General features: G+C 34.8%; 1 protein-coding gene across 1 annotated transcript in view; it reads left to right on the top strand.

Moving 5' to 3' along the window:
- The first annotated feature begins 118 nt into the window (after window positions 1-118).
- LOC149773637 (protein eva-1-like) overlaps window positions 119-12,414 on the top strand; it is a 258,264-nt gene continuing 245,968 nt past the window's right edge. The window contains exon 1 of the mRNA XM_089946269.1: window positions 119-1,123. Within this exon, the coding sequence (XP_089802395.1) occupies window positions 1,024-1,123 (100 nt within the window). The 5' untranslated portion in view covers window positions 119-1,023. The remainder of the gene's footprint in view (window positions 1,124-12,414) is intronic.

Raw genomic sequence — 12,414 nt, 5'->3', positions numbered from 1 at the left:
GTGGGTCGGAAACCCTCCCCATTCGGCTCTGCCCTAGGTCTGGCGCCCGGTAGCAGTTGCCCTTACTCCACCCCCAATCGTTGCCACTGCACAAACACTTCCTGGTCGAATTTGCACCTAAAATGGTTCGTGCGCGAATTTTCATTTATGTCATACCGCCATCTAATAGCGTTCCGTCTTTATCAAAACTGTCACGTCTAATGCAGATCTGAACAGTTTATCTGAATTCCTTTTTCATTCACAATACTTGCTTACATAGCGGGGCTTGCAAGTCGTGGCATTTAATTACAAACTACTGGATACTTTCTACCTTTAATTTTTTTTTTTTCTCTCTTGGTATTCTATCAGACCAGAGTATAGGACGATCGAATGTAACAATCCATCTACACGGATCAAATTCAATTGCGCCTGAATGAAACTAACAATCATCCTGATATTACGTCAAGTATATGATAATATGCAATCGGCGCTTTGATATCGGGTATTAGATAAAATATTCCCAGGTTATAAACTGTTTTCTTGTGCGCGATGCTCTCCAACTTCCCTTATAAACCAGTACAAAGTACTAACGATTGAAATGAATCTGTTTTTAATCTCTTCTGGGACAACTCTGTACTTATTTATACTCCCACATCTTTGGGACCTACGGCAATGAGGATTTTCCCGCGCTCTGTGTAAGAAATGTGACCCCGCCCACTCCAATGACCACGCGCTCTTCTGTCCACAAAAGCTCGTGACGTCACGTTCAGGTGCTGTTAGTGCTAAGTACAAGACAGCTACGGCATGACACTCTAGTAGAGTGGGTATGAAGGCCACAATGCATAACTATGGAAAACTAAGACAGATCATACAAAATCATGGATGTATTTTGAATTAAAACTCCTGTTTGATATCAGGAAAAATGCGCTGTCTAACAAGCAGTCCCGTTTCTTGGAATTACATGGATGCTTCATATGTGGATGTTACTTAGATTTGTGGAGAGTGGTGAAAATAGCCCCAAAGCGTTTGTGACGAGGGGTAAACATGCCCCCAAGATCAACAGGGTTAGGGGTTATCACTCGTCTGCCACTGACTGCATTTCTTTTTCTTGTCCTGGCGGTTTTACGTTCTCGTGGAAGTTCAGGTATGTTAATCCTTACTTTAGCACAGTTGTACGTTTTCATGTTAGAGGTAGAGTAATAGAACAGTGATTTCTTGATTTTGTTTACAAGCAGCCTTGACGTTTGATTTTGACAGATCTGCATGTAATCATTGAAAGCAGGAATGTCCACATTTTATTGCCATTGTTAGGTTTTAATGGTAGATCTTTAAAAAGTTAGCATTACACTCAAAAATATAGAAAGCGCAAAAACTGCACGTGAAATTTAAGCCCCCCTCCCAAAAAAGAAAAAAAAAAAACAAGCGCACGTTTTGTTTTGCACTTGACAGTGACAAGTGTATATAGGTTTGCACTTGACAAGGTTATATAACGATTTTGCTTTGAAAATGTGTTCTCAATAACACATAAGATGCCATTTGTGTTAAGTTTTTAACAGGCATATATGACTTTTCATCAATAAATGTTAATGGAAAGTAGCTAAATCTCTCTCTCTCTCTCTCTCTCTCTCAATGTGATGATTTTGGTTTTAAATATCAAGATAGAAATGACCAATTGTTACAGTAGTCTCGGTTGAAACATTGTGTGAGACATTTTCAAAAAGCCTCGTGATATTCAGAGCGGTAACTAGTGTAATTCATTAGATACACCTCGTTCTACTACCGGCCGTTCAGTCGAGTGCCTTTTTAGATGGAAGCACGTTTTATGTATATCTGACAGTATTGACAACAAATGTGCCGTGACCATATTTAAGACATCATTCAGGCTCGTTAGGAATGACCCATTCTGGCGATAATATTTTACGGTTCCTTGAATGCACTAATGGATTTTTCTTTGATCCTTTCTGTGGCTAATTTTTAATTTGAGAATGACTATATCGCGGTGTACAGGAATAACCCTAAACGGAACTGTTTAACATATTGCTGAAAATTGAACTTATTCTAAATTATACAAAAAATTTTTTATTTTTTTTAAAGGAGATAAACAGATCTTCTAAAGTATTTTTTACATTTAAGAATGCTCTTTCGTTCTTGAAATTTGTTTGCAGAAATATTTTAGTAATAAATAAGTGTCCATTATGAAAATAAATTGGAGAAACTTGTGTTTGTTTTAGCTCTTATTTTTCACTTTATTAGACTTCAAATGATAATGACTGGCATGTACATTTGTCTACTTAAAGTAATGCTTTTGTAATTTGAATGTAGTGTTTGTACTTGAATACATCAATTCAAAGAGGTCTTCTTTTATTTAGAGTAGACAGTAAGTGGTAGTTTTCTTCAGTTTTTAAATCTAATTTGACAAAGCATCTGAATTTTTGTACTAAATCTGTACCCTGCCTTAAATAAACATGATAAAACCCCTGGCATAAAACCACCATGCATAATACCGTTTTTTTTTTTTTTTTAGCATCTCCAAATGACCTATACTATACTATAAAATCTATTAGGTCCGTTGGATATGCAGTTGTGGAAATCATGCTAAGGGTCAAAAGCACGCGTTATCTTGATCATATTTGTAAGCTCTGTTTGATTACTTTCTTAAATCTCCTGTATTTAGAAAATGCACACTTTTTTCTGATTTGATGCAGATGGGAGATCAACCCACCCCCAAAATTAATTGTTGTTTCTAGCATAATCTACCTTTACACAATACATCAGCAGTCCAGGAATTACTGAAAAAATTGTCAAATCACACAATGTCACCTGTCTGCCATGAGCTGTCAGTTGTTGTATATTCAAAATTCCAAAGGATTGCCAACAGCCATAATGCCTTGTGAGAATCATTATCCAGTTCAGTGTTTATCAGGTACACAGGGATCTGCTAAAAGGCAGTGCTGTCTGCTGTTAAGCTGCAGGACATTCTAGTAGTTATTACTAATACTTAAAAACTTTCTCTTTTATCCAATTTTTGTCAAAAGTTTATCACAAATGAAGAACATTTATTTTTCATTACATGGTAATATTTTAAAAGAATATTGATTCATGTGATTTATTCCTTGCCATTTAGTTCAGGGCTTTAGAAGTAAATACTAAAATGGTTTCTGTTTCTCCAAATCTAATTTTTCATGAATTTCTTATGAAAAGAGGGATTTTTCATTCAAATTCTTTCTAATGTGGGAAATTGACAGGCAGTTTGTCTTACCAGCAATAAAAAAATGTTAGGACTTTACAGCTATATTAAATAGTAAAAGTTTACCTAGTATGCGGTGGTCACTGAACACTCCAATATTACAATTATTTGCACCAAAGCTCTCAAAAATGTACCAAGAAGCAAAAATAAGAAAGCAATCACACACATGGGCATTGATATTATCAATGATTGATAGTATTGGTTGATTGCACTATTTACGATAACTTACGGAAAATAATGCTTTCGCATTAAAATCTCTTTAATTTTATATTTTTTTAAAACATTTTCCTCATTAAATGGTAGTGTACCATACTTCCCTCATTTATTTTGTTATAAACTATTTGTATACACATTTTTATTTCAAATTTTGCATCAATTTTTTTTAAAGAGGTGTTCAAAATACATGACTAATAATTGTTACAAATTCCACAGGAGTGTTTTCCCTTGATTTTAATTAGCTGTGAAGGAAAATCACTCTGCAAATCCCTTGATTTTACTTTGATTTCAGGAAGAATTGCTGTGTGTAGATTACTTGATATTATATCAGAGGTAATTTATATAGGTCATTTAATGATTTGTACAGTCACATAGACAATTACTTATAAACAGTAACTCACAAATCACCATGTCATTTAATTGAAACACACTTAAATCACATTTAATTGAAACACACTTAAATCATCCACCATGTTTCATTGAAAGTTTATCTAATGATATCACATCAGTTAAAGACACTAATGCATAATAAATACATAATACATGTACCTGTTCTTTTCATTAATTAAGCATTAGTATTGGATAAATATTCATTTGTATTCTCTAATATTCATGTGTTAAAACATGAAAATGATTGTTTTGCTTACACTTTAATTTGTAATATACATTTATAGCAGATTATCTTTTAGAGAACCCAGAATAATAAAGAATGGAAAATTCCATTAAGTCTTATTATTTCTAGAAAATGCTAAATGTGACATAGTTAGGATAGAGGGCTTTATAATCTTGTTTGCCTGAGAAATTAGTAATTCATGCTTTAACATCTTTAATCGGAATCTGCCTTATTGTTGTGTTCAGTATTTGATTTGGGCTGGAATTATTTTTTTAAATTTATATTCTCTGGAATTACAAAGTTTTATATATATATATATATATATATATATATATATATATATATATACACACATACATGCATACATACATACATACATATATATATATATATATATATATATATATATATATATATATATATATATATACACACACATACATGCATACATACATACATATATATATATATATATATATATATATATATATATATATATATATATTCCTTCGGGTGGGATAGTGGCCTCGGAAGCGGGAGGTTGTGGGTTTGAACATCGGCCGAGTCATACATGTTGTTCATGCCATCATTCAGAGTGGTGTCTTATTTTTGTTGATGCCAGCATTCACAGTGCTGTCTTATTGTTGCTGATGCCAGCATTCACAGTGGTGTCTTAAAGTTGTTGATGCCAGCATTCATGCAATGGTGTCTTATTGTTGCTAATGCCAGCGTTAACACAGTGGTTCTTATTGTTGCTGATGCCCGGGACAGTTTTCACACATTGGAGACTTATTGTTGCTGATGCCAACATTCACAGTGGTGTCTTATTGTTGCTGATGCCAGCATTCACATTGGTGTCTTATTGTTGAAGCCAGCATTCACAGTGGTGTCTTATTGTTGTTGAAGCCAGTGTTCCCACAGTGGTGTGCACATCAAATCGTCAAGGATGTCCATGTTCCTCATTCTAGTCCAAATAGAATATTTCATGTGGTTGTTGCTTTCACTCACAGATATGAGTTTCTGGAACAAAGATGGGTGAGGCCTTCATCCTTCTTTCCAAAATGGAGGAAATTATACTAAAATGCAGATCAAATTTTGCATCTACCAGTAAGTTTGATTAAACACTTTTAGAGTCAGGTTAGCAAATTTCCAAGAGCATTAGACTCCTATTCCATAGATCAAATTAATGTCTTTGACAGGAATTTAATATCAGCATTCACCCAGCCATCCAACCATCCAACATTGTATTATCATTCAGGACTTGCATCAACAAACCAGCTAGTTAGCCAACTTGTTTTCTCATTTTGGGTTTGCACTAACAAACTAGCTGACCAATCAACATTGTAAAATAATATGTTTCTGGTTTGCTGACCATTCTGTTTCTCACTCCCAACCCAAAGACTTTTCCCCACCATGGTAAAAAAATTGAATATAATGTTTTAAAAAAATTAACCTACCTTAATTTTAAAACCAGTGCAACAAGAAACACTTTTTGTGTTTGGCTTCTTAGAGTAAATACCATTTTTCAGTTTGTTACATTTGACCATGATTGTTATGGAAAAAATGCATATGACAGTGCATTTCATTTCACATTTGATGAATTTCAGTATGTCCTGTGCTATTAACTGTGTGTAGTATCACATTCTATTGTGTTGGCATTAAAGATTAGTCAAACATGGCATAGTGTGTACAGTAGCTGTAAAATTTGAAATAGTATATAACATGATCTATCTGTAGGTGTAACATTTGTGACCATATAAGCTATCAGTTAATGCATATAAAAAATTTGAAAGTCCATGGTTGTCTTGGGTAAGTAACTTTGCAATATGTTTGCCCAGTAAATTATTGCAGTTGTCTCTATACACACACACACACACACACCAATCTTGCTAATGGACTTGAAAAATTACTCACAAACCAATATAGTACTCTCTCTCCCTCCCCATGGTGTGTTAACAGTGAGCTAACCATCCCTGTTTCTCATTGCCAACCCTAGCACTCCCCCATGTTACCCCCCTCTCCCCCCCCCCCACCCCGCTCTGCCCAGTACTTTGAAGAGTTACTTCAGTCCCCCTGCGAAATGATCATGAATAATTAATGAACTGGCATGAATGGTTCATGAAAGTGCATCAGAAGGTTCATGAACTGTTCATGAACCAACAGTTCACAAATTGTTCTTGAAAAGTTCATGAATTATTCATGAACAGTTCACAAATTGGATCATCATTCATGAACATATTCATGAACTATGATGAACAAAGTTTCTCAATGATTCATGATTCATGACTTCATGAACAGTGCTTATAAAAAAAAATTGATTACCTGACAGTCACAAATACATATTTCATCCTGAATCATAAAATAACCTTAGATGTGGGTTTTTTAATACAGTATAAAATGCAACATATTATCTTAAAAACGGTATTTAATTTCAGATAAATTTTTAATATTCAACAAAGAACTTGTAAACTGACAAGTGATATTATTTTTTTACTCCTAGCAACACTTTTTGTATGTTTTGTAATTTTCTTTGAAACTTTTTCAAGAGATATTGGGGCAGTTGTATGCAATCAACTGTTGAAGCATATTTCATCATCAACAGGCTGTCTTTCAAATGGGGTTTCTCCTGACCAATCTTTTTTCCAGAGACTGACCTGTCTGATAACTCTTTTGTGAAGATGTTCAGGGCCTATAATTTAATCAAATCCTGTCCATTGTCACTACTGAATGTCTCCATCTGCAACTTAAGCTGTTCCATCCGATTACTATTTGGATCTTTGACATTGATGCAGCAGTCACAATTTAATGTCTCTTCCATCTTGGCCATAGGAAAATCCTCCAGTTTTCAAATTTTCCTCCTTAACCTACAAACTTCATCCTCTAATAATTTTACTTTTCTGCTGTCTGGTCTGAAAGAAAGGTAAAGTTAGTTGATTAGTTCTTTCTGGTAAACACCAAACTAAACAAACCTTTCATTGAGACAATTTAAAATTTCATGAAGTCATTTAAGCCTAAAATGTGGAATAAAAATAACATTACATTTGTTCCACCTTCTAACAAGTGATAGGACTACATTTAATTTATTTGATTTATTTCATTTAGTGTTTGGAAAATGAAAGTTTGCTGGCAGAACACTTAAAAATGACGGCCTGAATCAGTTGTGTACTTTTTCAAGGATTAGATCTTTTAGTGCATTTATTGGATTTATTGGACAAAATCATTGATCTTATCTTGGAGATAATGCATAGGTGTATCCTCTCTTCCTGACTTTAATTAAACCTCGGGAATTAATTATTTTCAAAAATGTATAAATCACAAAAAGAACTAATCATTTTGTAGTCAGGGTTGCCATCGATTTATATAGATAGTTTCATTGTCAAGGTTTTGCAGTGAGAGAGAGAGAGAGAGAGAGTGGTTAATGACTAGACCCAGTATGACACCATGTACCAAATAGTATGTAATAAATAGATCAGTCTGACAGAAATCTGTTATGTGTATTCAGCTGTAAGTGTATGTGCTAGGCAGTATCTGACAGCAATATACAGTACTGTGTTTTCAGCTTTAAGTGCATATCCTAGATAGTGTAAAATGTAATACTTATTAGAATATAATGCCGTAGGTTACTGATCCATGAATTCAAATTTTTGCTTCAGCAAGTGTGCAACTTAAAATGCTGATAAATATTTGCAGCACAACTTTAATTACCTTGGCAATCTTGAGCCATTAAACATTTATTTATGATGCAGATTTTATGCCAGATATTTTGGCCTTCATTTGTTGTCGAAAAAAATCTTATTAAACTGTTTAGTTGCTTAGGTCAAGTGAAAAATTGGCTTTTCCTGAAATCCCACTAAATCTTCTAAAATCCAATAAACTTAATTTCACATCTTGTCTGGTCTGGATTTTTCTTTTTCACTTTGGTATTGACTCGAGCTGAATGAATATAAATTTGTCCTACGTGAATATTCATTGAACGTATTTGAATAGGATTTTCATATTAGTGAATGTATTTAGGTAGGACTTGAATATACATTGAATATATTTAGGTAGGACTTGAATATACATTGAATATACAGTGGAACCCCGCTATAACGCGCCCCGCCATAACGCGAATTCGGATATAATGCGGTCGTAGCATGGCTCCCGAAATTTTGTATATTCATTCACACATGGAGAAAAAAAATTTGGAGAAAAGTAAAAAAAAAACAAAACAAGAAATTAACTTCATTTTGGGCATGAGATTAGTTGTGACTTTTAAAATAATATGATCGTGGCATGGTTCCTGAAATTTGAAATTCATTTACGTGTATTTTTATCGGACCATGAAAATATTTGTTTAACGTACGAGAAACAGTGTGTAAAACGTTTATTATAATTTGGTGGAAGAATTCGCGTATGACTTTTAATAATAAACGATCGGAACTTAACAATTTATCCTGGTTCTTTAAGTGATTTTGGAGAAGTGATCGTGTATGAATTCTAAAATAATGCGATATATATAACGTACGAGAAATAGTGTGTACAACACTTGGCTTCTGAAATTTATCAATTTGAACAGGTTGTGGTGAAGCTCCGTATTCTACTCTAGAAGAGAAAACTGGTTTCATTAGGTTTTTGAATTGTTAAGCCGAAGTAAACATTATCGGAAGTGTTACTTATTACGGATCCATGAGTAAAGCCAGTAAATCGTCTTTGTGATTGTCTTCCATGAATTCTGTATACAGTCGTTGCTCAAACAATAGCCGACATGGGCTTCTTATTTAACTGCAATCACAGCCAAGCAGCAGACAAAGTTGTGGTTGATACAAGAGTCGCACAATTTAATAAACATCAAAGGACGAAAGCCGCCAACATGTATGCTGTGCTTGGCGGTGTGATCAAACAACAAACAGTTGAAAGTAAATAATATCCACTTTATTATCTGTAAATTAAAAGGGTATGAAATTGTACATCCGTTCAGCTTAATTTTGTTTTATATAAAAAGTGATTCGTAACCATTGCAGGCCTTCATTACTTAGTTATTGAGCTTTATCTGTGTACGTTGTTTGCTTATATAAAAAATATTTTACTGTTATGGAAAAGCAAGTTCAAAAACGCAAGTCGTTTTCTGCTAAAGAGAAACTGTTTGCCCTAGATCAACTAAAGAAGGGCAAACAACAAACTCAGCTTGCCAGAGATCTAGGAATCAGCGAGTCCACTTTGCGAGGGTGGAAAACAGATGAAGGAAAGCTCCGTAGTCTACCCAACATTCTTGAAGAGGAAACTGGTTTACAGCGTAAAAGGGTTAAGTTAGCTAATGACAATGTCCTAGATTCAGCTTTGTACCAATGGTTTGTACAAGCTCGCTCAGAAGGTGTTCCAATTTCTGGCCCAATTCTGGAAGCCCAAGCAGAGAAATTTGATCGCCGTATCAATGGAGATGATTCCAAATTTAAGGCAAGTAATGGCTGGCTAGACAGATTCAAGAAAAGGCACGCTATCAGCCAAGTTCTTGTGTCTGGGGAAATCCGCTCCGCTGACAAAGAGGCTGCCAATTCCTACCCGATTGGGCTTAAAAAGTTGCTGGAGGACGGTTGCTACACAGCCGACCAAGTTTACAACTGCGATGAGACTGGTTTATGTTATAAAATGTTACCCGATCGCACCCTTGCAACCAAGACTGACAGTCACAAACGAGAAGGTTTCAAGAAGAGGAAGGACAGAGTGACTCTCTTATTTTGTGTTAACAAGTCTGGCAGCCACAAAGTCAGACCTCTGATGATTGGAAAATCGAAAGCTCCCAGATGTTTTCATCATGTAAATATGAAGGCACTTCCATTTCAGTACACTAACAGCAAGAATGCTTGGATGAATAGCTCCATATTTGATGACTGGTTTCACAAAACATTCGTTCCAGATGTTCGGGCTCATTTACGAAAACTCAAGCTGGAGGAAAAAGCTCTCCTCCTGCTGGATAATTGCCCTGCCCACCCCCCAGCGGAAAATCTTGTCAGCAGTGATGGCAAGATCAAAGTTTCGTACCTCCCGAAAAACACTATGTCAGAAATCCAGCCACTTGACCAAGGCATAATTTCCGTATTTAAACAAAATTATCGCCGTGAAATGATAAAGGGAATGGTAGCAGATAATAACGCATCCGTCGACACATCATTGGCATTACTCAACTTAAAAGAAGTATTAATTTAGCAGTTTTCACATGTTTCTTTTGATGTTCACAAAATCTGAAATAAAAGTTATTTGCACGCTGAAATCATGCGTTGATTGTTAATTATTCTTGCAGTTGTCGCATATGATAAAATTTTAGCGGTATGAAATTTGTACAGACACCGTATGTAGACCCGGGAATAGCTGCATGCAATGACCGTACGATATCAGACGGCAAGTAAATGGTTTCAATATTTTGTTCATCCTATATTTTACACGACGAATTCAGACTATTACAAAATTATTGAATATTTTAAATCTGTACGATTTTCAATGAAATTACATCCATTATGGATGAACTGCATGCCACAACGGCACGGTAGCATACGGTGTTGATACACTTTTCATGATATAGCGATAGTCTGGTATTATCGGTCAATCTGTATTATTGTTCAAACAAATAAAAATTAGTAAATGTTTTTAATGCACAGTAATAACCTATAAATATATTAGCCTTCGATTATTTTGAATATATCTTAATTAATGCATTCCAGTTAATATTCATCTGATGATAAGCCGACTTTTGATCATTGTACATATATACACGTATATGTTCTCGGAAAAAAAAGTTAAATATTGTAAAACCCCGCATTAACGCGATCCCGCTTTTAACGCGATCCGATTTTATGGACCCTGATCATCGCGTTATAGCGGGGTTCCACTGTATTTAGGTAGGACTTGAATATACATTAAATATATTTAGGTAGGACTTGAATATTCATTGAATATATTTAGGTAGGACTTGAATATTCATTGAATATATTTAGGTAGGACTTGAATATACATTGAATATATTTAGGTAGGACTTGAATATTCATTAAATATATTTAGGAAGGACTTGAATTCATTGAATATATTTGGGTAGGACTTGAATAGTCATCAGTGTTAATGTGTACAGATCACATGTCACCTCTATGTGAGTTCAAGTCTCTATTTTCACCATTATGGGTATGAGAGAACTTACCGGTAGCTTTCCATGAGTCGGTGGTTCTTCCAAGGGTGTTCCTCCATCATGTATACTGGCTGCTATGTCAAACCTATAATATGCTGGAAAATGGCATAAGCGAACAACAGTTAGTGTAGGTATTAATTTTCCTGTTTATCTTCAAACTCAGTAAAGTAAAATCGGTCTTAGAGACCATCTTTTCTGCAAAGGTAGTTTTTCAATAGAGGCAGCCTTTTATAGCAGGTCTGAGTAAAAGGGCCATTTTGCATGGTGGTTAAAATTGATTTGGCTATAATAAAGATTAATGTAGACCTTATAATATAGACTTCTTTGTTAATAGCATTCATATAAGAAAGCTATTAAAAATATCTTGATTATGAACATTTTTTTTTTTAATTCACATGCAATCTGTTGGATTATTTATTGCATATTAACTGCAAAGTTAACAATAGGGTAAAACTTGTGTTGTCCATAGAGCATAAGGTTGACTCTGGTAACACTTAATTTTTTTGGATCCAAAAGCCATATCTGAATTCAAACTGTATATATCCAGATCTGCTATCACATAATGCACCAATTATTCTGTGTCTGTTTAGTTTGTATTTATAAGTGAATAAACAACACATACCCTCATCTGTGTTGTTTGCTTTTGGACCTGACCAATAGGAGAGTATATATGGTTTAAATGGATCATCATATATTCAGGTGGTCTATATGTCACAAAACAGGTTCTACTGTTTCTTTTCTTAAATGTTGTGAAGAATGGTTAGGATGGTTGTGCTAAATGTTCCTTGTGTGTGTGGCCATGATGCCATTTAATTGTGTGTGTGGCCATGCCATTTAGTTATGTGTGAGTTTGTGGCCATGCCATTTAGCTCTGTGAGTGTGTGGCCATGCCATTTAATTGTATGTTAGTGTAGGGCCATGCCATTTAGTTGTATGAGAGTGTGGGGCCTGTCATTTTGTTGTATGTGGGGTGTAGGGCCATGCAGTTAAGTTGGGTGTTGTATGTTGGGTGTAGGGCAATGCCATTTAGTTGTAAGTAGGTGTGGGGCCATGCCATTTAGTTGTAATTGGGTTGATATACTTTACAGAGGTATGCGTCAGGTCAGATCCAGGATATATACACTGAAAATTTGATTTTGACAAGGAGTGGTTCATTCTGCAAAACTTACTCCATTTCTCACTGAAAAATATACAGTTGTGACT

This window comes from Sinohyriopsis cumingii, unplaced genomic scaffold (genome assembly GCF_028554795.1).
Source record: "Sinohyriopsis cumingii isolate HCF-2022 unplaced genomic scaffold, ASM2855479v2 utg000622l, whole genome shotgun sequence".
NCBI classification, from domain to species: domain Eukaryota; kingdom Metazoa; phylum Mollusca; class Bivalvia; order Unionida; family Unionidae; genus Sinohyriopsis; species Sinohyriopsis cumingii.
This window is presented reverse-complemented; position numbering and strand designations above follow the sequence as displayed.